The 27,652-nt window shown below is 37.3% G+C and overlaps 3 protein-coding genes across 7 annotated transcripts; 2 read left to right on the forward strand and 1 right to left on the reverse strand.

Annotated features, from left to right (window-relative positions):
• Nucleotides 1-12,776: 12,776 nt before the first annotated feature.
• On the reverse strand, nucleotides 12,777-16,784 carry LOC115693825 (dual specificity protein phosphatase 1-like). 5 transcript variants are annotated; one of them, XM_056305728.1, is made up of 8 exons: nucleotides 16,659-16,784; nucleotides 15,945-16,107; nucleotides 15,662-15,797; nucleotides 15,185-15,305; nucleotides 14,648-14,710; nucleotides 13,948-14,093; nucleotides 13,708-13,751; nucleotides 12,777-13,262 (listed from the first exon to the last, which is right to left on the reverse strand). In XM_056305728.1, the coding sequence occupies exons 2-7, from the start codon at nucleotides 16,050-16,052 to the stop codon at nucleotides 13,735-13,737; spliced, it is 591 nt and encodes a 196-aa protein (XP_056161703.1). In that variant the 5' UTR covers nucleotides 16,053-16,107; nucleotides 16,659-16,784; the 3' UTR covers nucleotides 12,777-13,262; nucleotides 13,708-13,734. The 5 variants fall into 5 exon arrangements, with proteins under 5 accessions (XP_056161703.1, XP_056161704.1, XP_056161702.1 ...); XM_056305729.1 differs by lacking the exon at nucleotides 16,659-16,784 and adding an exon at nucleotides 16,530-16,644; XM_056305727.1 differs by lacking the exon at nucleotides 16,659-16,784 and adding an exon at nucleotides 16,511-16,535.
• A 2,608-nt stretch (nucleotides 16,785-19,392) lies between these two features.
• On the forward strand, nucleotides 19,393-20,412 carry LOC115693818 (probable glucan endo-1,3-beta-glucosidase BG4). Its single transcript, XM_030620880.2, has one exon. The coding sequence runs from the start codon at nucleotides 19,393-19,395 to the stop codon at nucleotides 20,410-20,412; it is 1,020 nt and encodes a 339-aa protein (XP_030476740.2).
• Nucleotides 20,413-25,409: 4,997 nt separating this feature from the next.
• Nucleotides 25,410-26,435, forward strand: LOC115666386 (probable glucan endo-1,3-beta-glucosidase BG4). The gene has a single exon (XM_030588123.2). The coding sequence runs from the start codon at nucleotides 25,410-25,412 to the stop codon at nucleotides 26,433-26,435; it is 1,026 nt and encodes a 341-aa protein (XP_030443983.2).
• The last annotated feature ends 1,217 nt before the right edge of the window (nucleotides 26,436-27,652 follow it).

The raw sequence follows: 27,652 nt of genomic DNA on the forward strand, positions 1-27,652 counted from the left end.
ATAAGCTAATCCCATTTACTTTTGTCACAAAAAGAAGAGGTTAATCTTGTCTGCTCCCTGCACTGGAAAGAGTGTTAGTTGACAATTATCTCTTCCATGCTACTGAAATGAAAATCGATCTGGAGCAGCTAAAACCAGAATCTCTAAAACGAAAATCCAACCAGTGGACTAGCTAAGAAAGGCCCGACAATTGCACCAATCAACCAGCACAACAACTCCATAGTCCAAACAGGCTCAAAACTCTCTACAAGGCTCTCAGCTATCGAAACGATACGAATGATAACCAAAAATGCACATGATCAGCCGCCACTCTTGGAGAGTGATCCGAGAATGTACCCAAGACGAACCACGGAGTGGAGGCGACGAGGCAATGCGGTGTTTGCACGGAGGGGAGTTAAGGAGGGTCGAGCCAAAAGAGATGGAGGGCCAAAATCAACGCGATGGATCAGCACGTCAACCTGTACACACACCCTATGAGTTACGGCTAGCTAGGACAAAAAGATCGTTGCGCTCACTCGAGCAAGAGCGAGCCCAAATGGGTGAGGGCAGCGCTCACTTGAGCCTCGCCGTCGCCCAGATCAGCGAGCGTGGCGGCACTCGCTCAAGCAAGAGCAAGCCTAGATGGGCGAGGGCGGCACTCGCTTGAGCCTCGCCGTCGCCCAGATCGGCGAGGGCGGCGCTTGCTCGAGCGAGCCCTTGCCCAAATCGGCGACGGCTGCCCTCGCTCAATAGTGGCGACGGCATCCCTCCATAGTTGCAAGTCATCAGCAAGAACTCACCTTAAACGAGAAGCTTTGTCGATGAAGGAGCAGCCATCATCATGAAGGAAGATGCCGGTGAAGGAGCACCCGTCGTCGTGAGAAGAAAGCACCGGTGAAGGAGCAGCAGAACAAGCTCTGGGCATGTGTGAACTGCACGAGCATAATGAGCTATTTGTTGGTTTTGATTCTTTTTTTTGTTCCTGAATCAAGAAGCAAATTTTTTTTTTCTTCTTGATTCTGTTCCAAAACTGATTTTGGGAACAAATTTGTGTAAATTTGTGCCTGGAAACAAAAAATTTACCAAATATATTTTTGCTCTAAAACCAATTCTAAAAACAAAAAAATAAAATCACTTACTATTTGACCAGTTACTAAACACAGTCCCAATAACACAAGTTTGCTCTGATCCATAGCCTAATTACAAACTAAGGGTGCGCATGATAACCATTCTGTTCCAGAATGAGTTCTTGAAACAGAAATAGATTTTTCTATTTCTGGTTCCAGGATGAGTTTCTGAAAAAAGAAACCCGTTTGATATCGACCAAAAATTTCTATTTCTGGAACAGAAACCCGTTTGATAACAGCACAAAATTTCTATTTCCTAAAATAAAAACCCGTTTGATAACAGCACAAAATTTCTATTTCCTAAAACAAAAACCCGTTTGATAAACAACATAAAATTCTATTTCCAGGAACAAAAATCCATTTTTTTAGAAATGGAAGAAAATCCAAAAAATTCCTAAAAATCTCAAAAAAATTCAAAAAATCCAAAAATATTGAAAAATTCTAGAAAAATTCATCACAATTTCCAAAAAATAAAAAAATTCAGATTTCGGGAAAATAGGAAATTTGTTGAATTTTTTCAAAAAAAAAAAAAAATCAAAAATTTCAAAACTTCATAGAATGACTTAAAATACCTGTGGCCACCCACTTTTAGTGAAATTTAAATTTTTTTAGGTGCCCAAAAAAAATCAAAAAATCAAAAATTTCAAAACTTCACAGAATAGTTTAGAATACATGTGGCCACCCACTTTGAGTGAAATTTAAATCTTTTAAGGTGCCCAAAAAAATTCAAAAACTCAAAAATTTCAAAACTTCACAGAATGGCTTAGAATACATGTGGCCACCCACTTTGAGTGAAATTTTAAATTTTGGAGGTGAAAAAAAAAGAAAAAATAAAAAATTTCAAAACTTCACAGAATGACTTAGAATATCTGTGGCCACCCACTTTGAGCGAAATTTAAATTTTTTTAGTTGCCGAAAAAAAAATAAAAACATAAAAAATAAAAAATTTCAAAACTTCACAGAATGACTTAGAATGCCTCTAGCCACCCACTTTGAGTGAAATTTAATTTTTTTAGGTGCCCAAATGGTATTTTTGATTTTTTTTATTTTTTAATTTTTTTTCGGCACCTAAAGAAAATTAAATTTCACTCAAAGTGGATGACCACATGTATTCTAAGCCATTTTGTGAAGTTTTGAAATTTTTGATTTTTTGCTTATTTTTATTTTTTTCTGGCACCTAAAAAAAATTAAATTTCGCTCAAAGTGGGTGGCCACGGGTATTCTAAGCAATTCTGTGAAGTTTTGAAGTTTTTTATTTTTTATTTTTTCGGTACCTAAAAAAATTTAAATTTCGCTCAAAGTGGATGACCACAGGTATTCTAAGCCATTCTGTCAAGTGTTAAAATTTTTTATTTTTTGCTTTTTTTTTTATATTTTTTTCGGCACCTAAAAAAAATAAAATTTCCGCTCAAAGTGGGTGGCCACATATATTTTAAGCTATTTTGTGAAGTTTTGAAATTTTTTCTTTTTTGCTTATTTTTATTTTTTTTTGGCATCTAAAAAAATTAAATTTCGCTCAAAGTGGGTGGCCACAGGTATTCTAAGCCATTTTGTGAAGTTTTGAAATTTTTTATTTTTTTATTTTTTTCGGCACCTAAAAAAATTTAAATTTCGCTCAAAGTGGATGGCCACAGGTATTCTAAGCCATTCTGTGAAGTTTTGAAATTTTTTATTTTTTGCTTTTTTTAATTTTTTTCGGCACCTAAAAAAAATTAAATTTCGCTCAAATTGGGTGGCCACAGGTATTATAAGACATTCTGTGAAGTTTTTAAATTTTAGATTTTTTTGATTATTTTTTATTTTTTTTTGGCATCTAAAGAAATTTAAATTTCACTCAAAGTGAGTGGCCGTGGATATTCTAAGCCATTTTTGTGAAATTTTTTATTTTTATTTTTTTTTAATTTTTTCGGCACCTAAAAAAATTTAAATTTCGGTCAAAGTGGGTAGCCACAGATTCTAAACCATTCTGTGAAGTTTTGAAATTTTTGATTTTTTGCTTTTTTTTCCCACCTCAAAGATCGTGACTTCCAGATGAATATGTGTTTTGAAGAAAGAGTTCTCTCGGAAATGATTCTCATTTTTTGTCTAGAAATAGAAAATCTACTTTTTTTTTGTTCTGATTTCTGGTTCAGAATCGGTTCTGGAATAAAAAGTTGTCCCAGAAATAGAAAAATGCTATTGCGTTACCAAACGGATTTATGTTCCAAAACTGTTTCTGAGAACAGAAAACTAATTTTGGACAGAACAAGAATGATTATCATGCGCTACCTAAATTGCCTTGGATTCACCGAGTGGGATTTGATTTGTGGTCAATAAATATGGTCATGGCGAGGGAGGGGACTCGGCTACGGGTGTGATCTGACGGATTTTATTACTCATGACCAACCGCAGAATCGGGGGTGGGAGTCTGTCAGATTCTGAATCCAAAAGTAGTCGTGCATTTAATTGCGTTATTTATTGAGCTAGATTGGCCTAGTAATAGAAAGAAAGAAAGATAAATGGACTGCGATAATCAAATGTACAATTCCTATGTAGAAAAAAATAATGTGGTTGGAGGGTATGCTACTGTATCTTAGAAATTTCCCGTGAAGGAGTAAGTAGACCAGTCACCAGTTCATTTACTAAATTTCTATATTGAGCTTACATGACAGAGTATTGATGAATTTTCAAATAAGTGGATCATGCTAAAAGCTTGATAAAAGCCTACCTCATATTGAAAAGTCGAAGTTTGGTGCTTTTGTTTTGGACATTTTTAAAAGTTTTTGCTAATATTATATTATGAATATGTGTATCGGAATTTTTAAAATTTGATATGAAAATGTAATTGAATCCTAAAAGTTTTAATAAGTACAATCAAGTCTAAAAAATTGTCAAACTGGTACAATCAAAATTTTCATTTAACTTCGACTAATTTAGCTAATTGAAAATGCTGATGTGGCTTTTTTTATTATTTTTTTCTTTTTTTTACGTGATGTTAATGTTAACTAAAGCATCTAGTTCACTACTAAAATGACGTTGTCTTGGTTCAAATCATAATTTTTTTACACCAAATCTTAGTTAAATTAGATTAAGAAAAGAAAGAAGGTTTGATACAAGGAATGCAAAGTAAAAAAAATAAAAGTATAGAAAAACTAGGGCCTACGGACCCTTGCCTAGTGAGGTTGCACCTCACCAGAAATGGTTGGCGAGGGCATGCCGGGGCTTCAGCATGGATGGTGACCCTTGTTAGCCACAGGTTAGGGCTTGTATGCCCTCACTTGGATTTGGAAGAGGGCTATGTGAGGGTCAAGGCCAGCCATCATTGATGCCCTAACGACTAAGGTTGTACATCGGTCCCAATCCAACTCGAGAATCAAACTAAACTGGCCTGTTCTGGCTAATTCCCAAGGGAATCGGTTTAATTATCAGCAAATAACAAGTTTGGTTCTCAGTTCCACATAAGGACCACTCTGATCGGACCGACGAATCAGCCAAGATTTCTTAATTTTTTTTAGTCTAAAGCAAACCCTAATTAGTATATTATTTTTTCTTTTAATGTTGAAAACTCCCACCTACAGAGAATAGATAGAAAAAAAGAAATCACCGATTTCTAGGACCGACCTTGGAATTGGACTGGATCAATTGGTCTGGTTCTAGGACTGGGTGGGCCGATTCTTGGCTCTTCAAACTGGGAACAGACCTTACTTGGTCCGATTCCAAGTTTCCAGTTGGGAACCGACTCACTTTAAAACCGATTACCCCTACTAACGACCCTTGCTGGCCCTTTTTGGTGATGATCGCCACCCCACTAAGGGAGAACCTACAGGCCCTCGCCTACGTTTTTTTGTTTTTCCTATTTTTCCCTTTCTTAATTTGTATTTTTTAATTAAAAAAAAGAAGCTTTTAGCCTCTTTTATTTTTTAATCTAATTTAACTAAGATTTGGGGTAAACAAATTAAGATTTGTATCAAAACAACGTCGTTTTAGTGCTTTAGTTAACGTCAACGCTACGTATTAGAGAGAAAATAATAATAAAAAGGCTATGTCAGCATTTTCCATTTGTCAAACCGGAAAAAATTAACGAAAATGCTTGATTGCACCAATTTGACAAAGATTTAGAACTTAATTGTACTCTTTAAAAGTTTAACAACTCAATTGTATGTTTCTTTTACGTGTTTTAGAATTTCTAATGAACTTATCTGATTATATTCAAAACAATAGTTGATACTTTTTTTTAAAAATGATTAATACCATAAAAAACCCCAAACTGGTACACTTATGATGATTTTACCTCAAACTAATTTTTTGACCACAAAAAATCCAAAACTGGTATACCTGTGACAAATTTACTCCAAACTAATATTTTGACCACTAAAAATTTCAAACGGGTACATTTATGACAAATTTACCCTCCGTTAATTTCCGTTAAATTGAATTAATACAAAAAAAAATTCACAAACTATTACACCTATGACAAACGAAGGATAAAACATAAAACTGGCGCATTAGTCAACTGTCGTGTGTCATTTAAGAAAGCAATTTGACAGTAAAATTTAACGGAAATAAATTGAAGGTGAATTTGTCACATGTATATCAGTTTATGATTTTTCGTGATATTAACCCTTTTAAAAAAGGGAAAACACCATCAAAAACCTCAAACTATGCCACTTGTGACAAATTTACCCTGAACTTTTTTTGTGACACGAAAAACTCCAAACTATGCCACTTGTGATAAATTTACCCCGAACTTTTTTTTGTGACACGAAAAATCCAAAACTATGCTATTTATGACACATTTATCCCACAATACTTTGGCTAATGGGCATTTTTGTCGTTTTCCTTTTTCTTTTTTTTTTCTTTTTTTTTCTTTTCTTCTCCGGAGAGGGCAGCCCAAGCCGGCATCGAGCAAGGGCAGCCTCCCCCGACGCCGGCGAGGGTCTCCCTCGCCAGATCCGGTGTCAGGTGAGGGCTGCCCTCGCCGGATCTGGAGAGGGCGACCCTCGCCGGCGTCGGGCAAGGGTCGCCCTCGCCTGGACGAGCGAGGGTAGCCTCGCTCGACGTCGGCGAGGGTCGCCCTTGCCAGATCCGGCGAGGGCTGCCCTCGACTCTCGCCGGAGAAGAAAAGAAAAAAAAAGGAAAAAAAAACAGAAATAAGAAAAAGACGAAAATGCCCATGGGCCAAAGTATTGTGAAGTAAATGTGTCACAAGTAGCATAGTTTGTGATTTTTCGTGTCACAAAAAAAAGTTCAAGATAAATTTGTCACAAGTGGTATAGTTTGAGGTTTTTCGTATTATAAAAAAAATTTCAGGATAAATTTATCACAAATAGCATAGTTTGAAGTTTTTGGTAATATTTTCCCTTTAAAAAAAAATGTGACTAAATAATCTCCCCGTATGGATGATGGTCCATTGGAGGTTGCTCTTTTTTTTCCGGTGTGTATTATGATGGTACAAGCAACTTTTGCTTGAAGCGTACGTTTCACATGGGTTGTGATGATAGTTCTCGTTTGCATGAATGGTCAGTTCTTCGTCTGCGACAGTATTAGCTTATTCCTAGGCTCGCTCGTTTGAAAACGTATGAATTCTCGAATGGGCCAACCGATGGTTCGAGGTTTTTGTTAGTGTTTTAGTGATTTGAAATTGTGATTTTCTCGAATATTAGTTTTAATTTATGGAATATACTGTGAACAATTTCATTTACTTGTCGCAGAGCCATGTTGTGATTTTCGAAAGTCAAGCGAAATTATACATTTTTTTTAATGAGAGAATCCAATTCTTAATTATCAACAGGGTTTTTTTCGAGACGTGCAAGCCTCTTTTGCTCACAACTTCACACAATTTTGGGATTAATTTTTTAAAAAAAGCACCAACTTTATTTTAAGTGACAATTATGATCTGAACTTTTTTTTTTGTCTCAATAAAAAATATCAATTTTTACTCGAGTTCTAAATTTGACCCCCGTGGTGTGAAATTTTCAAATTGTATGTGTCAGATTTGGGATTTTAGTGAAAATTGATGATTTTTTATAAGACAAAAAACAGTTCGGGTCAGAATTATCTCTTAAGGTAAAGTCGGTATTTCTTTTTTTTAAATTGGGCCCACAATTTTGATGGATTTTTGTGGGAAAAAATGAGAAGGAATTTGGTAAAATGAAAGCAAAAGAAAAGGAGGGAATAACTCAAATCATGAGGGGTGGGCACTTTTTCTCTGTTTCTTGCTTTTTCTGGGCCCTTTTCTTGTTTTTTTGACTCGTGAAGTTTCGAGTGGGCCCTGTCCTTGTGCTGCTTGATTGGATTTAAAAGATTCGTTTTCTTGTCCCCCCACACATACAATTTGTTTTCTAGCCTCGTGAATGTAGGGCACTTCCAATTAGACATGTAACACAACCTAAATTATTTAATGTAAACCAGATCTAAGTTCTTCTTTCCCGTTTATTTTAGCGGTCGGGCAGTTTCTGAACCAACTCTTCATGCACCCTCGACTAATTTGCCTGCTCATGCGATCTTAAAGGCGCACTAACCCATATTGATCGGATGCATTTGGGATTTTGCTCATTAAGTGCTTCAAAAAAGACTCAAAACTAAAGATCAAAAGGGACGGAACAAATTGCATTCCTACCTAAGTCAACATCTTATTGCTAGATCTTTCTTTCAAGTTAAATCATTACATTTATTTTTTAATTTCTAGCAATAAGTTTACAAGGACAATGTGATGCAAATGATACTGGATTGGGATCCACTTTATTTAAGGAAAGAATTTCCATCTTCAGTTTACTTTTCTGAGTAGAGAGGATGATGATGCATTTACTTTTATGATATATTAATGATCCTGATTTGCTCTTTTCTTTTCGTTTTTTCTTTTTTTTTTTCGATTCCACTTCAATGTTCACAGCTCTCCTTTAAAGTGGCAGCCCATTGTCATGGTTACAAATCTCTACCTCAATCGCGCAACACTATCACCTGCCTAGGGTGCGTTTGGGAGAGGTTTTGAGAAATGCAAAGTCATTTTCTCAAAGATCTTTGACTTTAAGGTACATTTACTCAGTAATTAGGTGACTTTTGGTGAATCTTTTGCAAAGTAACTTTGTTGATCAAAAAAATAAATAGAAAAATAACGTTTGAACCATCGAAAAGGCTAGGCGAATCGATGCCGAGATCAAGAAATCTCTTGATAATGGCTTCAGCGCCAAAAATCTCTCATCTTCATACAGTCATATTTCAACGCTCAAAATTGAAACCTCTACTCTCAGAAGAAAAAACTCAATCATTACCACTAAAATCACCCTTCCTCACCACCAATTCACTAACCTTCATGTAACTTTCACCACCATGTCCACGTTTTAGCAAATCATCCGGAGCGAGATGAAGAACAATATCTGTGAGTGCAAGGCCCCCGCTATTTTGATTCAAAAAGATGAGTTGGTTTGGCTATTCCTTTCTATTGAAAAGGAGTCAACTAGGAGAGAGAAGATGAACAATAACCGAGGAGGATACATAAAAAATTTATGAAGGCAAGATTGGAAGAAGGAAAATTTCATTAAACCCTAAAAGCACCATTGACTTTTTGTTTACGGGTGGCTAGATTGAGTTTTACTTCTTATTTTTTTTAATCCAACACTTCATTTGGAGTGACTTTTACTTTCGCTTTTTTACATTTTACTTTCCAAATTTTGTGACGTGCGCACTACGACTTTTTTGTTAACTTAAAAACTTGAGAATTCAACAATATATAATTCATTATTTTTAAAAGTTTGAATAACATTTTAGGTAGGAAAAAGCTATGAAAAACCACAAATTATACTCATTGTGACATTTTTACTCCGAATTTTGTTTTGTGACATCAAAAACCCAAAAACTATGCCAACTGTGATACATTTACCTTAAAATTTTTCTTGTGACATAAAAATTTTCAAACTTATACCCATGTGACATATTTACCATCCGTCAAAAGTTTCGTGAGATGATTTTTCAGCCAAAATAAATTTCTTTTTATTTCACCTAAGTCATGTGGGCATTATGTCAACATTATTTGCTTTCTGGCGTTCATGTGTGCAGACCTTTAACGATTCTCGTTGACAGAATTTTGATGAAGGATAAATGTGTTACAGAAGTACAAATTTGAGATTTTTGGTATCACAAAAAAATTTAGAGTGAATGTGTCATAATGGACATAGTTTATGATTTTTGATGACTTTTATCCTTTTAGATATCGGTGGAAAAATAAAAAAGGTTACTTTTAACTTTTGAGAAATCTCACAAACAAACCCTAAATATTGGGGTGCACACATTTTTTAATTTTTTGTGACTCGGAAGACCATAAAGTTTCACAACATCTGAATATTTATACGTAGGTTCACATATGATTTAAATCATAATCTTTAGAACTTTTGTATATATTTCAAATTTTGACAAGAAAGAAAAAAACTATAAATATCTCTTTACTCGTTGCTAATGCTAAACAAATAGCCCTAAGAATAAAAGGGAAATCTATGGTCCCTCATATCTATCGTTCTAAAAACATTGCATCTAAGTGCATTTCATCGTATCTCCTATACAAAACATCGTACCGCACAAACTCTTCATAAACAAATGGTCGAGATTTCTTATCTTACGATCGGACGACCGCCGGTCTCCAAAGATCCGATCATCGGGGATTTGTAGAACAGTCCCTTGAGACTAAACAGGCAGCGAAGATGGCAATAAACAAGAATAACGCACCCAGAAAATTATTGGGCGTGAAAAGTTGGCCCGGCTCATCGACTTTAGCATATAAAGCGGCCGTCGGCATAGAGAAACAATTATTGCGAAATTTGAAAGTGGTTTGCTCAACATAATGATGACAATTTGGGAACACAAACCCTCAAAAGTGGAACTTTCCGTACCGTCGGGCGATTAAAACAAATCCTCCTCCGTCGTGGTCCATCGATCGGCGCAAAGCGTTTCGTTTCCTGGTTTCCCACGCACACGAGCCACAAGAAAGACAAGCTACCCCCTCTTCCGAGAGTCTGAAGCATTTCTTCAGAAATCAAGTCGAAATTTGGGCAAGCCATTCATGTTTCCTTCTATGTTATTCAATCCGGACCGGTCAGGAACCGATCTGGCTTCCAATTCAATCGCCGTAGAGCGAACATTCTCCCGGCTCAGTTGGTTTAGAGCTAGGCGTACATGCTTGCGGTTACGGGTTCGATCCCCTTACTGCCGTCGTGGCTGACCTGAACCGATTAGCTCCGGGGTTAACCGGTTCTTGACCATGATGATCACCAAAGAAAAGTCTAGCAATGATATGGTTTCCGATTTAAATGGTTCAACCGGGCGATTCGACTTTGGTTTAAAACTGTGGTTTCTGTATTATATTTGTGTCATTAAGAATGTTTCTACGTGATTACGAAGTATTTACGTTGAAAAATGGATGAAAATGTGTCACCCGTGTCATTTTCACGTTAAATTGTGTCGATATTAATTTCTTTCAATAAATTCATATTGTTTTATCGTTGTGTGCTGAGAATTACCACATCTAATGTCAGTTATTCAGGATTCGTAGTGTGCATGATTTTACATCCATTTTTATGCCTAAACCAAAATGAAATTTGTTGTGTAAAGAGGACCGTACAATCGATCAAATATTACGAGATAAATGGAGAAATAAATGAGAAAGAGAGAAATCCACGCATTATGATGTACTTAACTTGGTCTTAGTGGGTGTACGTACTCCACTAGGGAAGCCGCAGCGGTAGCGATGAATCTATTATTAACAATGAAGATTACAAGCTTAAATAAAAAAAGAAAACTCTCTCACACCTAAGCCTTGATCACAACCAATCAATCTTCACCCGATGTTTCACTCAATTTCTCAGGTGCTTTCCTGATAGAGAGACCTTAGAAACATTCAAAAGAGGATTTGATGTGTATCTCAAAAAATAGGCTTTAAATCACGACTCACGGCATCTCCCGGGTGCCTAGCCCGTGGCCAAAAACCAGGGTCCATCCCAAGCCCCGGCTCTTCGGACGCTGTGTCAAGCCTATCCTCAGGCCTATCGATTTCTTCGGGCTTTGATCCTTGCTCGAGTCATTGGCTAAATCTCAAACATCTACTCTATACGTTGTTGTATGAAAAAATACGTACAGTCGAAGAATTTGAAAAGAAATGAACAAGATTATGATCGAAATAAGACTCAATCCTCGGAATTTATGTTACAGAGTTCACACGACGAATTTAAACAAAAGGTAAAGATAGTGAAAAAGATGACCTTATACGTATGATGCTCGTCATAATCCCGTATTTAAATAATGTGAGATCTACTATAACAAGTTTATATCCGAATTGAACGACATTTCTTTTGTTTTTTAAATGTCTCTTTTGAAACCCAACTCTGGTTCTTAGGAGAAATGCGAAATCTGATGCGTTGTTAGTTTGGTTCTTTATCAATTTGTTTCTTCTTCCCTTTTCTTTTCCTCACGAGACGACGAAAGCTTTATATGATTTGCCGCGGAGGTTATCTCTTTATTCCCCCTTTATTTCTCAAAATGCTCAATGCTCTTTTCGCATTTTGCCAACTCTCGAAGAAACTTCGTTCAAAAAGAGAGACACAGACTAGACAGAGTCCCAGTTGCCATGTTGAGTGTTCGCACTCTAAAGTCAAAGATTCGACCATGCATTGAAAGAAGAGGAAGATCTTTCCGGGGATCCATCATAGAATTAACAATTACTTCAAGAAAGTGAAGAACAAACAAAGTTCTGAGTTATCCAAAACTTTCGAGGTACAGGAATGTACCATGTGATATTGTCATCCACCATAGAAATGTCCAATTTTCGTCCATTGCTAGAAATCCAGAAAATAGGCATTTGTTTTTTCATTAGACCCATCAAATGAGTGGACCGAGTCAAGTCGAAAATGATCCAATCTAAGTTGGTCAATTTAACCCGTTTTGATCAATTTCCATGCAATACAAATTTAGTGACCCATACTCGATTTATATCTGACTCGACCGATATTGCTAAAACACTTTCATATTAAATCCAATTTAGGAAAACTCGACAAGGAGTGAACAAGCGCAAGATCGAATGAGAGCGAAAAAAAATGAAAAGAAAGTCATAAAAATGGGTTGAGTCTAAGCAAATTGTGAACCCATTAAACACCTATATTATTTTGAGCTTTAAAATTTTAAACCCATTTATGACCTATTTACCGAATATTATTAACCCATACAACAACTTGAGCCATCCAATATAGGTTAATAAATGGATTTATGACCGTTTTGATATGTTTATTTTTCACGTTAACTACATGCCACATCATATATATTCAGCTAAAATTGCTCGTAATGAAGTTAGCGCCGTGCATCTTGCATCTCAAGATTGTGTAGTTGGTCATACATCATCTGTCGACATTCACGTGGAGCATCGCCATCCTCCGGCATCTTTTCTAAGTTATCAAAGGCATAACGTAGAGACTATTACACCAAATCGATGCAATATACATCATATCTACAGATCAATTTGATTTTGCAAGAGAGTCTAACACCACACGAGATAGAAGATGTTTTAGGTTTAGACAATAAGCTACGGTTTATGCTATAACCTCTTTCAGTGAAGGGATAAGAGAAACCTAGAATTCTCCAGCGAAAACATCATTTAAGACCACAGGAACTGCAAGCTCTTCACTTGCAAATATTTCAACACTCCAAACACTAGAGCAAATTGTACCAACATGCATTAATTATTGATCAAAGGCCTGAAATTTGCAGTCTCAATTCAGGCTAGAGACTATCAAGAGTATAACTTACATATTTCGCGAATACCTTGTTCTTCACAAATTGGCAAAATAACAAAAGTAACCTTAAAGGTGGATCATGCAGAAATCGACTGTCAGGACGGATTCAAGCTTCTTAGTTCGACGATCTTTCAAGAGTTCCCCTGCATTACACCTAAAAGCAAAAAAAATTGATCTTTCCAGCCTACTTTTCTTCGGCGTTGTCATAAACCTGATTTAACTCTTCTACCGGTATCTTTAATATTCACACTAATGTGATCTGCATTTCAAGTTCTCTATTTACAAGATGCTTATTTGATATGAAGTTCAATACCAAAACAAATTGCAGGATAGGTGCGGCAAGACTGCGCAGAAATGTCTCTGTATTCATCCCATTCTCCTCACCTCTATGTGCTTGCTCATACACCTGGGAAACAAAATTGTTAATACAGTAGAACAATCGAATCATGGACATATTAATGGAGGCCTCTATGCATAAGCTGCGATTAAGATCTTAGGTGTTATAAAAAAAATCAAGCTAAAAGACCTACTTTGGCAGATGATATGTTGGGGTAATCAAACATGACAAAGTATTTTGTTTAAAAGAACTAATGCACGGAACAACTGGCCTATGTGACGTGCGAAAGGAATATTTTATTCAAGTAATCAACATTTTTTGACAAAGCCTTCTCGAAATTTTCTTTTTTCTTAGAGTAGCATGCATTCATAAGTCTGCTTTCTCCTCCACTCTTTTGCCTTCCAGAATAAGAAACTGCAACGTTCATTCTACAAGATTTACAAAAGAGAAACTATATTTTGACATGCATAACGAGATGGCAATAAAGAGTTTGCTATTTGAAATGACATAATACCTTTTGTCATGAATCTGCATATGACTTTCAAGTAAGTGCCAAAAAACTGTGCACAAATTATGCAGTGACACTTTAGGATGTTAATTGTAAACACCTAATACATGAATGGAGTAAGAATGCACAACCAGGTTCTATATGTTACCCAAAAGTGAACTACAGTTTCCCCTTTTCGTTCATGTCGGATAGACGCTTATCAATGCATGAAAATAAATGCAACAAGTATTGACAATGATTAGGCACCTTGCAGAAATTTCTCATACTCCTGCAGTTGTGAAATGAAACCAGAATTAGGAGATGCTTGTCGCCGTCTGCTCTTCACATGTTCCAAAGCTTGAGAAAGGCTCATGCCATGCTTTTTCATGAGATAAGCAACAACGATTGTAACACTGCAAAATACACATCTTTAGTTCGATAAATCACAAATCTAATTAATGATTAACAATGTAAAAAGGTAATCATAGCTTTAGCAGGCAATTAAAGTCAAAGTCCAGCATATATCAGAATAGGAAGTTCCAAGAAATCCAGTAAGATTAAATAGCAACTAGCATTCCATGTTTGTCTGTAGTCCGGAGTATCATTTATGGCACTTGACCTTTCAGACATAAATGCTGACACGTAAATCGTAACCAGTATGTTTATTCTTCTAATCCATTCAGGTATTTAATTGAAAAGATGAATACATATATGATGAATTTGTATCCACAAAAATGATCTTGGGAGCCTTTAGATGAGGTTTGAAGTAACTTCTAAGTTATGTACATAAAGTAGCCAATTAGGTTTGTGAGGAAACCTAGAAGGCGAAGAATGATTGCATTAATGAGTACCTCTACAAGATAGAAATAGAAAAATTCAGAGTGACGGTAATTCCTCATACGAAACTATTGGCTCTATGGAGATAGTAATGCTGACAAAGTCAAATTGTTTCAAGAATCTGAAAAACCTTATAACATGTCCTTTCAAAGACAGGCAGAAATAGCATTCACATTTCATTTGATGGTGGGAGCTGATACGAGAGCAAAACATTGAAAGGTCAAAAGATTTATCTCCTACATTGTTCAAATGTGTGTCGGGATGATCGTGATTTCATAGTCATCTTCACATGGACCAATTCCCAACGTCAACTTCATAAAAAAGATCCTTGTAAAGCAGTTCAAACATCATGAAAAAGTAAAAAAGTTTGCCTGAACAGACCTATTAATTCAAAAGATTCCCTACAGGAAAGATATATCTCCCACGATCACAATAGCCATAGTCGGAGACAGCATCGACGTTATTAGTCATTTTCACATGGACTCAATCCCGATGTCAACCACATTAAAATGACAATTGAAATGCTGTTCATGTATACTGAAAAAAGTCTGACCAAGAAAAATACATACTGAAAATGATGTAGTAAAGAATATTGTCTGAGTAGACATGAACTATGCCCTGACAATGTTAATAAAAGATATCATCCCAAATGTAATAGGAGAATCACCTTCTGGATTTCCCAACGAAGCAATGAACCAGCACACCTCCACCCAATCTCTTGGCTTCATCAATAAATTCAAAGCACTCATCAAAGTGTTCTCTTATGTTTGTGTCTTCCCTATCCCCGACTACCTCAATCAAAAAAAAAATTGCAACAAAATAACCAGGTCAAATACTTTAGTTCCATTGGTCAATGACAAAGATGATCTATCCAAATAAGTATTAACTTCGGTTTATGAAGATTAAAACGGAATATTTGCCTCCAACGTATATAACTTTACAACAAAAAACAAAAGCATTGTGCCTTGGATTGCACTATCTCACAACTTGTAATTCAAGTCTAATTATTATTTGCCTTTTCAAACATATCGGATTGCGCCGAACTTGTGGAATTTATATGGAAAGAAGCCAAAATATAGCGGACAAACATTGTGTGCTTGTTGCAACTATTAAGGAAAAACATCCAATACAAGAAAATAAGTACCTGCAATGACTTTATACACGAAATCGTCTGGATATGCAGGTTTCAACGTACTAGCCACGGTTAATATGTGCGTCACATTAAGGCGTTTAAGATCATCTTTGTTATTCGCAGCGCCAACAGATCCCAAGAACAGATCCTTAACGTCAATCACATGAAACAACATCAGCAGCAGCATCCATCAAACAAAAGTAGCAAAGGAACACAAAACGAACGCGACAACCAACCTAATGCATGAACAATAGATTGAGGTAAAGTGCCAAAAAAACCGCCGTAAGTTGCATACCTCTTCGATTTTGCACAGAACCTTGTCTTCATTAACACATCGAGTTAAATTCATAACCCGCAGAAGCGCTTGGATCTGACCCCTGATGGATTCATCAAACTGAGCCATTGCCAGAATAAAGTAATCCCAACTCTTCTTTTGTCAAATATCAGTAATTCAGTATCTAGATGAGCACAACGAGGAGCGCCAATTAGCAGAGAGGAAGAAGAACATGTACTGATACAAAACGATGATTAAGAATCGACCCCATCGCCTTAGCAACAACCATCGATCACACCACATGAAAGTTAATCGCCAACCGAAACACAGAATTCCCTGATCATTCACACCCATTAATCAACACATAAACCTGATCAAATCTTGCACGAACTCGAGCCAGCTAATCCACAGAGAAATCAAGCAAAACGTCTAGACAAACCATGCAGAAAAACAAGAATCAAGAAGACAGGACTCGAGAGACGAACAAGATCATCGGACACCAGCCCAACACAAAAATGGGAGAAACCCAAAACTCCTCTACATGAAATTCGAACACCCAAGAAAAAATCCGGGTCGGTGACATCTACAAGATTGAAATCGAACCACCTGGGTTCTTCTTGCTTCCAAGTGGAAACGCGAAGTCGATGAGCGAAGCGAGCAACTGAGGAAGATGGACCCGATCGAATGCGATCGATACAATCGAAGACAGAAGGAAGAATCATGGGAAGAGCTCACCTTGGCGAATGGTTGATCCACGAGTGACCCTGACGACGACGATGACCACTTGTATATCTTGCAGTTCATTGCGATCAATTCGAGTTGAGATTGTTCGTCGGCGTGATAGGCCCAGTTTGATCCGCGACGGAAACGGGCCGGGCCGGGCCGGTTCGGTCCAATTCGGTTTTGCAGCCTTCAATTTGTATTTGTGTTTTCGATTCAGGGTCAATTCCCAAAAAAAAAAATCTCCAACTTTACCTTTAGTGACAATTCTGGTCCAAATTTCTTTTTTGTCTCATAAAAAATCATCAATTTTCACTTAAATCTCAAATCTGGTCCGAACAATTTGAAAATTTCACATCATGGTAGCCAGATTTGGGACTCAATTAAAAGCATTGAGACAAAAAAAGTTTGGGCCAGAATCGTCACTAAAGGTAAAGTTGGAGATTTTTTTTTTGGAATTAGCCCTTTCGATTCTATATGAAAATACTCCAAACCTTTTTTCTTTTTGGAATTTCAGGAACATCGGAATACGGTGAAGAATTTTTCAAATTTTATAATTGTAATCTTGGACTTATGCTTGTACTCGAGAGAGAGTGAAGGGTGGCTCGTCTGATTTTGGGATATTAAAGTTAACTGCAATGTATGAACTTGGCCCGACTAATACCTACCTAATTAAAATGTCAGGGCTGATTTTTTTGTGAAATGAAAATTAGATCGGAGTGCCATGGGATACTATACTAGTTTGAGATTTTTAATGGTATTGATCCTAATTGTTTTGGTTCAAATGACGGATTCGACGACCAGCAAGATAAAAGGGATGAGAAAACAGGGTATAGCCCCAATCGAGATGTTTGAGGATACCGCTAATGACTTTTCTAAATTTGCTTATTAGTGATTTCTTTTGTGTACTTCTGATGCCATTGGAATTGACAAAACTATACTTGAAAGGCATAGTTAAGGGGTGGGCTTGTATTATTATTTTTCAACTCGTAGGCTTGTTTGTAGTGCCTAGTAAGGTTCTCGTTCAATCTATTTATCACTCCAATAACTAGCACTCTTTTAGACACAATAGATGCGTTTCGAGTTGGCCAAAAGAGCCAATTAATTTTGTGCAATCAAAAGCTTCACTTTGGGAAATAGTCATTGCTCAAGCTATTAGCAAACCTAAAAAATCCTTTTCAGAACCCTTCAGAGCTGGCGTAATTGATTAGGACAATAGAGGATTATGCAGTTTAGGAATTACAGGCCACGTGCTCGAATTCCATCACTACTTTGGGTCAAAACCGAACCGCATAGACCAAAGATATGTAGTTTCACAAGGTTTATAAGGTGTTCTATTTGGAGAATTTTCAGGTACTCAGTTATCCACGCTCGTGACTCTGGATTACAAAGAAAGGGAAAGAGAAAATGTCTCATATGGTTAGAAGCATAAGATTTTCAAAAAGACATCGCAAATGGCGTCCTTCTTTGTAGTCTATGCTCTTGTGTGCGCGTGCATGAGATAGAGAGGCGCAACCTTCCTATAGTGATTCTGGATAATATCGGTGGTTGGTGCACCATGTATAGAGCATAATAACTGGACAAAAGGAAAAAACAAAATAAATCACATACCACCTCCCTCAATTTAATCTATCCTTGATCTGTTATCTATGCGTATAAATTCTTTTCTTTCGTTATATATGCTTAAAAAGAAGGTCTTCTTGGCTTTTAGTTGGTTCCACAAACTATAGTTCTTCCAAATTGAAGGAGATGGCATGCTTGGGGGAGCTCGGAGACATGACTTTGAATCTAGACAAAGCCCTTCGGTTCAAAGTGCATTTGATCAAAGCCAAGAGTCTTTGCTTATGGCTCTGCATAAACCAATCGAATTCAACTTTTTTTCCTCAAGCAAAATCGTCGGACCAAAAGAATAATAATAATCGACTGCCTTATTAATTAGTTCGTACGATATGTAATTACCTTTTTCGTATAATCCAGTCATGGAAAATCAATTGATAGATTCTTACACCCCACCGCTATTTTCCACATAAGAAATAGCCTTTTCGTTTTCAAAAAACACATAGGCCACTTTGGAAATGTATATTGCCCACGATGGAAACGTGAATCATGATAAAAAGAGGTAAGGCCACTTTGCAATATTCACATTGTATCATGCAGTTATAGGATTCTAATTCATGCGGGTTCTAATTTTGCAAATTATTATCCCTTCCTTGATCTTTTTATACGGCATCTGTGAACATTTGTTATATTGTCAGAATATTTTCGTACCTTTTTTTTTTAGGACGAAATCTTTTCTTACCTCAAACGAAATTCGAGATATATGTTTTAATGTCCGTAAACGTCAATGTGAATCATGGACGGGCTCCTGTTTCTTCCAATAAATTTTCATATATATTATGGCCTTATCTGTATAATATATAGTTACCAGTATATATAGAGAGTGACACACACACAAGAACAAGAACAAGAGCAAGAACAAGGTGGGCAGCAGAAGCTAAGTGCATCGTAGGTAAACTCCGAGCTCATGAAATTGTTAGCTTCGCTTCGAGCATTACCTGCGAGCTTTTGCATATTTCTTCTCTCATATGGCGATGTTTTTTATATAGAAGAAACTAATTCTCGTGTTTTTTTGGTCATTGTTGGGAAAACATTAGCATCGGATTGATATTACTATTATTTTTTAGGTCTTGGATTACTGACTGATGATAAATTTTTATGTGTTTGGAGTAGGGCAACAACAATCCCAAAGATGGCATTGGTCAATATCATTCTCATGCTATTTACATTCGGTTTTCTTCACCACCAAATGGCGATCACGGAGGCGCGGCTCGACGTCGGCGTGTGCTACGGGATGATCGGGGACAACCTCCCTTCTCCGGCGGCTGTGGTCCAACTCTACCAGCGCTACAACATCGGGAAACTGCGGCTCTTTGATCCGAACGCTGCCGCACTCGCTGCACTGAGAGGCAGCGGGATAGAGGTCACGTTGGGCACCAACAATGGGGATTTACAAAGCATCGCGTCGAGCGTCAATGCGGCTAAGGCATGGTTCGACACCAACGTGCAACCGTACATGAGTGGTGTCAAAATTACGTATCTTTCAGCCGGTAACGAAGTGGTCCCTGGAAATTTAGCTCAGTTCGTACTTCCAGCTATGCAGAATCTACAGAGTGTTGTTAATGGCTATGGATACAGTGGTATGCGGATCACCACTGTGGTCGCGGCTTCTACCTTAGGGACTTCTTACCCGCCGTCGAGCTCCACATTCGCTGATGCGGCTCGTGCCGACATGGTTGGAATCATAAAATTTTTGTCAAGCAATGGCTCGCCATTGATGATTAATGTTTATCCATACTTTGCGTACGCCTCCGATCCGGCCAACGTGAGATTGGATTACGCTCAATTCACCGCGACCACCCCGGTGGTTCAGGATGGTTCCTTGAGTTACTCGAACTTGCTCGACGCGGTCGTGGACGCCTTTTATTGGGCGATGGAGAAGGAAGGTGTGACCGGTGTGGATTTGGTGGTTTCCGAGAGCGGCTGGCCTTCGGCTGGAAACGGTAACCTCACCACTCCAGAGCTTGCACAGACTTATAACCAGAACCTTGTGAAGAGGTTTCAGGCCAATGCCGGGACGCCTAAGCATCCGGACCGTAGCTTGGGAGGTTTCATCTTCGCCATGTTCAATGAGAATCAGAAACCTGCCGGCATCGAGCAAAATTTCGGGCTATTCTATCCCGACGGGACGCCGGTTTACCACGTATTTTAATGAATGCATCCCTTATAAGACAGTTGACAGAGGCACATATAGTTTTTTTTTAATTGGGACCAGTGAGGTGGTGTGCAATATGTAGTATCCTATTATACTCAAACATCTATGTTTGGTTCATTATAAGTTTGCTCTTATATTCCTCTCTAATAAATCTTGGTTTTCAAGTCATTGAGGTGATCAGATTATGTTCTACACAATAGAATGCAAATACACAGTAAAAGCATGGGTTCAATACCTGCTAAAGGCAAAAGTTCAAACCGGGCATGTAATGTAGCGACAGGCACATCAACCCTAAGTTCCAAATGTGTCTCACTAGATATCAATGCTTATCGATGTTGCTATCAAACTGTCTGATACATTTGTCAGTGTTGTGGTCGAGTTGTCTATGTGATATATGCGTTCATCAACGATATCTATGAGCACATTCGTTTATGCTTTTTAAAAGTTAACAACTTTTTTTGCTATCCCACCAAAATTTTAGTTATCGCAAAAAAAGATAATGAAAATATTATGTGTGAATTTACGTGCCAATATTAGTATATTGTGAAAGAATATGTACTAATTCAAAACGATGATGAAGAATCAACCCCATCGCCTAAGCAACCAACATCGATCATACCACATGAAAGTTACTCGCCAAGCGAAATACAGAATTCACTGATCATTCACACCCATTAATCAACACATAAACCGGATCGAGACTCACATTGCATCTTGCACGAACTTAAGCCAGTTAATCCACAGAGAGATTAAGCAAAATGTCTTGACAAACCATGCAGAAAACAAGAATCAAGAAGACAGGATTCGAGAGACGATACACCACACAACACAAACATTGGAAAAAACCCACGAAACTTCTCCAGATGAAAATCGAACACCCAATAAAAATCCGGGTCGATGACATCTATAAGATTGAAATGAAACCACCTGGGGTCTTCTTCCTTCAGGTGAAAACGCGAATCGATAAGTGAAGCAAGTAACCGAGGAAGATGACTGATTGAATGCAATCGACATAATCGAAGACGAAGAAAGAATCGTGAGAGGAGCTTACCTTGGCGAATGGCCTGATCATGAGTGATCCTGATGACGACGACCTCTATTTCTTGTAGTTGATTGCAATCAATTCGGTTGTTCGTTGGCGCGATAGGCCCAATTTGACCTGCGATGGAAACGGGCCGGGCCGGGCCAGGTCGGTTCAGTCCAATTCGATTTTGCTCATAACACTGGTCCTTATTGTGGGTTCTTCAATTTGTATTGTATTTTTGATTCAATATCAAAATACGTCAAACCTTTTTTCTTTTGGAAGTTCGAAAACTTCATAATACGGTGAAGAATTTTTCAAATTTTATAATTGTAATTTTGGAATGTTTTTTTTTTGGTTGAATTATGGTTTTACTAGAGAGAGTGAAGGGTGGTATGTCTGATTTTTGCATGGTAAAGTTACATACAATGTATGAACATGGCCAAACTTAACCCTGCATAATTAAAATTTAGGGCCGATTTTTTGTGGGACGAAAATTACAGTGGGGTATCATGGGGTACTAATTTGAGATTTTAATGGTATTAACTTTAATTATTTTGGTTCCAATGATGGATGCGATGACTCAACAGATAAAGAAGATGATAAAACTGGGTACATTCCTAATCGAGATGTTTGAGAACATCGTTAATGATTTTTCTAAATTTACTTATCGGTGATTGCTTTTGTGTACATTTGATGTCATTGAAATCGACAAGATTATACTTGAAAGGCATAATTAAGGAGTGAGCTTGTTTTGTTATTTTTTAACTCATGGGCTTATTTGTAGTGCCGGGTAAGATTCTTGTTCAATCTATTTATCACTTAAATAACTAGCACCATTTAAGACATAATAGATGCGTTGTCAGTTGGCCAAGAGAGCCAATTGATTTTTTGTTATCATAAGTTTTATCTTTTGGGAAATGGTCATTGCTCAAGCTATTATCAAACCAGAAAAATCTTTCTTGTAACCCTTTAGAACTGGCGTAGTTGGTTAGGACAATGGGGGATTATGCAGTTCATGAACTAAAGGTCATATATTCGTATTCACCGCTACTTTGAGTCAAGACCAAACTGCACAGGCCAAAGATCCGCTGTTTCGTGAGATTTGTATGGTGTTTTATCTGATGAACTTTCGGGTACTCAGATTTCCACGCTCGTAACTCTAGATTACAAAGAAAGAGGAAAAGAAAATGTATCATATGCTTAAAAGCATAAGATTTTCGAAAAGATAGCACAAATGACATCCTTCTTTGTGGAGTATGTGCTTGTGCGCGCGCGCGAGAGAGAGACAGAGAGACGCAACCTTCCTACAGCGACTTTGCATAATATTGGTGGTCGGCGTACCATATATAGGGCATAGTAACCAGACAAAAGGAAAAAAATAAATAAATCACAGACCACCTCCCTCAATTTAATCCATCTTTGATTTGTTGTCTATGCGTATAAATTCTTTTCTTTCCTAATATATGCTTAAAAAGAAGGTCTTCTTCGTTTTTTAGTTGGTGCCACAAACTATAGTTCTTCCCAATTGAAGGAGATGGTATGCTCGGGAGAGCTTGGGGAGATGACTTTGCATCTAGATAAAGCCCTTTGGCTCAAATCATATTTGAACAAAGCTAAGAGCCGAGTGAGAAAGTCGCTTATGACTTTGCATAAATTAATCAAACTCGACTTTTTTCCTCAAACAAAATCATCTCACCAAAAAAATAAATAAATAATTAACTTTATCGTATAATACAATCATTAAAATTCAATTGATGATTCCACCCCCCCACTATTTTCATATAAAAAAATAGGATTCTTATACAAAATATGGCCTTAGTAAGAATATTGTAGATACATGATGCTAAAAAAAGGTAAAAGGTTAATTAGATTATAGTTTTTGGAGTAAATCTAATCTTGTGATAGGTTTGGTATGAGTTCAAAAGGGGAAGATTCATTTTATAAACCCCAAAAACTGGAGAAAAAGTGAGGATTTTTATTGCAATTTGGCCAAGATAAAAAGGAGAATATACATGATGAAATTCTTATAAAATCTACAAACAAAAAGTTGATTAGATTATAATCGAATTCTCGATTTGGATGCAGGGAATTCTGTTTTCAAATTATAAGAAATCCTGACAAGCTACGATTACAATTATATTTATAATTCGGTAGGTGAAGTCTTGCTCAATGCACGTTGACGCCTTGCAAGTAATAAGACGACTAAATGCTCCACATATAAAAAAAGAATCCTTGCAAATGAACTTTCAATAGGCTATCTTCGGACAAATTAAGTTTAGGGTATTTGTATTATGTTTAATAAAGAAATGTTTCATTTGTAAAGCACTTAAAGCATCATTACAGTAATTCAAAAATAATAATATATTTTATTTGGATGTTGAAAAAATCTCTTTTGTCTTGACTTTTGTCTATCTTTCGCCATTTCAAGAATCCAATGGCTTCTGCGCTTGGTTGTCCTCTTTTAATGGTAGGTTTCGAATCCTTTATAGGTATCAGATTGGGATCCAAAATGTAAAAAATCGTCAATGCAGTGAGAAAAAACATCATCTTGTCTCTCCAATGAGCAAAATTGTTGCCATCAAAACGGTCCAGTTTCACCTTGTCTTGATTCATGATTTTTTGAGTCCGACTCCATTGTTGCAGAAATAGTTCCTTAAAATTTTTGGAAAAAAATCAGAGTTTGAGCCGTGAATACACTTTTTCAAGGATTTTTTGCCCTGCAAAGTCACTAATACAATAAAGTCTCAAGATGAGAATATCAGATATCAGTCCTGGTATTTTCTATAAGAACTCTCAAAAGGAAACAATCGAAGAATAAATGCTGTACCTTTTAAGAAAGAAACGAAAAATTGAGAGGCAAAAAAGTATGGAACGAGAAACATTGAATACATAATAGGGAAACCCTTTTGTGAACAAACTATTGTTTCAAAAGTGCACAACTTGTCATTTTTTTTATAAATTCGAAATTAAAAAAAACTGCAAAATAAATGGCTGTATTTTTTTGAAAAAGGAAAATCAATAATGAAAAATAATAGTAAACGTTTATTAGAACTAATTTTGATACCGGGCGCACCCACACACAAGTTGTATGGGGTCTAGCCCACTTAGCCTATTGTGCTTAATTGTTATGTTCGAAGACTTTCACACTTATATATTGGCCTACACACTCTCATCTTTTCTACGTGGGACGGAGACAAGAACAAGGAATCTCTTTGTACAAACAAACTATGAATAGATGGAATGCTTGGGAGAGCTCGGGGAGATGACTTTGCATCTAGACAAAGCCCTTTGACTCAAAGTGTATTTGATCAAAGCTAAGAGCTAAGTAAGTTGAATCTCGAACTTGTGATACTAGTGTCGCTACCCCCAACCTCCAATCCCTTTACTAGCAGGGCCGCATGCCTATTGGCTATAGGATTCTAATTAATGTGGGTTCTAATTTGCAAATTATTATCTCTTCCTTGGTCCTTTCTAACGGCATCCCTGGATAATGATGCCTAAAAAAAATCTCTACTTATCTTTTTTTCTTTGGAAGAAATCTTTTCTTACCTCAAACGAAATTTGAGATATACTTCTAATTGTCCTTAAATGTCAAAGCAAATCATAGATAAGAATGGGCTCTGATTTCCTCCGATTAATTTCCATATATCATGGCCTTACCAGTAGAATACATAGTTACCAGGTATCTATATCGCGTCGGGCAGCAGAAGCAAAGTGCATAACAGGTAAACTCTAGGCTCATGATATTATTAGTTTCGCTTCGAGCTTTACCTGCGAGTTTTTGCGTATTTCTTCTCTCATATGGCGATGTTTTTTAGATAGGAGAAACTAATTCTCGTGCTTTTTTTTTTTTGTCATTGTTGGAAAAACATTAGCATCGGATTGATATTACTATTATTTTTTAGGGTTTTGGATCACTGATCGATGATAAATTTCATGTGTTTGGAGTAGGGCAACAATAATCCCAAAGATGGCATTGGTCAATATTTTTCTCATGCTACTGATGTTCGCGTTTGTTCACCACCAAATCGCGACCACGGAGGCGCGGCTTGACGTCGGCGTGTGCTACGGGATGATCGGGGACAACCTCCCTTCTCCAGCAGCTGTGGTCAAACTCTACCGGCGCTACGGCATCGGGAAGCTGCGGCTCTTCGATCCTAACCCTGCTGCACTTGCTGCGCTGAGAGGCAGCGAGATAGAGGTCACTTTGGGCACCAAGAATGAGGATTTACAAAGCATCGCGTCGAGCGTCGATGCGGCTAAGACATGGTTTGACGCCAACGTGCAACCGTACACAAGTGATGTCAAAATTACGTTTCTTTCGGCCGGTAACGAAGTGGTCCCCGGAAATTTAGCTCAGTTTGTACTTCCTGCTATGCGGAATCTGCAGAGTGTCGTTAAGGGCTATGGCTACAGTGGTATGCGGATCACCACTGTGGTCGCAACTTCAACCTTAGGGACTTCTTACCCGCCGTCAAACTCCACATTCTCTAATGCGGCTCGTGCCGACATGGTCGGAATCATAAAATTTTTGTCGAGCAGTGGCTCGCCATTGATGATTAATGTTTATCCGTACTTTGCATACGCCTCTGATCCAGTCAATGTGAGATTGGATTACGCTCAATTCACTGCGAATGGCTCGGTGGTTCAGGATGGCACCTTGAGTTACTTGAACTTGCTCGATGCTGTAGTCGACGCCTTTTATTGGGCGATGGAGAAGGAAGGTGTGACCAGTGTGGACTTGGTGGTTTCTGAGAGCGGCTGGCCTTCAGCCGGAAATGGTTACATCACCAGTGTAGAGCTTGCACAAATTTATAACCAGAACCTTGTGAAGAGGTTTCAGGCCAATGCCGGGACGCCTAAGCATCCGGACCGAAGCTTGGGCGGCTTCATCTTCGCGATGTTCAATGAAAATCAGAAACCTGCCGGCATCGAGCGAAATTTCGGGCTATTCTATCCCGACGGAACACCGGTTTACCGCATGTATTTTAATTAATGCATCCCTTATAAGATAGTTGACAAACGCATATTTTTTTTATTAGCACCAGTGAGCAATATGTAGTATGCTATTATTACATTCAATCAACTATCTTTGGTTCGTTATAAGTTTGTTCTTATATTCATCTCTAATTAATCTTGTTTTCAAGTTATTGAGGTGAGTAAGTTATGTTTTCTACAATAGAATGCAAATACATGGGTTCAATACCCGCTAAAAGCAAAAGTTGAAACCGGGCATTGTAATGTAGCGACAGGCACATCAACCCTAAGTTCCAAATGTCTCATTAGGTATCAATGCTTATCGATGTTGCTATCAAACTGTCTGATACATATGCTGTTTTATTAGTGTTGCTGTCAAGTTGTCTATTATATGCGTTCATCGAATAATATCTACAGGCATATTTGTTTATGCTCTTTAAGAGTTGACTTTTTTTTTTCATCGCACCAAAATTTTAGTTATCGCAAAAAAGATAAAGAAAATACTATATGTGAATCTACGTGGCTACATTAGTATATTGTGAAAGTTTAAGTGTTTTTTTAGAAAAGTCAAAGTCCGGTAGCCGCAATATTTATATTAAGTAAAAGAACAAAAAGATATTGGTGTTGCCAATTTACCTTTGGTTGTTAAATACAAGAGATGTTTTTTGAGTTTGTTTGTAAGGGATGTAACTCTCCTTAAGCCTTCTTGTCCTGTAATAAAAATAGATGTATAAGAAAAAGAAATTGAACTTTCCTTTTTTTCTTTTTGTTTTATTGTAATTTTCTTTTTCCGTGCTTTGCTCTTGTAGTAATTATGCGTTATTAATGGCTCAACATCAATTCACGTTCTTCGACTCTCCAATTTTGACGGACGCGGTAATGGACGAATCAATGGACGCGTTAAATCGATGCATATCTTCAGCTCTAGTGCAACGGTTTTGTGACGCGTTAATAAAAAAATTAATGGATTCGTTAATGGATGCCTTTCTTCAGCCCTCGTGCAACAATTTTTGCGGATACGTTAATGGGCGAATTAATGGATGCATTAAAGGACGCATCTCTTTAGCTTTGGTGAAGAAGTTTTTCAGAGGATTTCTTCAGCTCACAATAATTAGTTTGAAGTCTTCCTTAAATACCGAATGAGATAGAGTTATTCAAAATAAGAATTCCTTTTTAGAAATTCACTCCTCTAAGTATGTCGGTTTTAATAAGTGTTCGATAGAGTCATGTTAGTAT

The sequence above is a fragment of the Syzygium oleosum genome, unplaced genomic scaffold, assembly GCF_021117445.2.
Source record: "Syzygium oleosum isolate NSW1041296 unplaced genomic scaffold, Sole_v2.1 Sole_v2.38, whole genome shotgun sequence".
NCBI classification, from domain to species: domain Eukaryota; kingdom Viridiplantae; phylum Streptophyta; class Magnoliopsida; order Myrtales; family Myrtaceae; genus Syzygium; species Syzygium oleosum.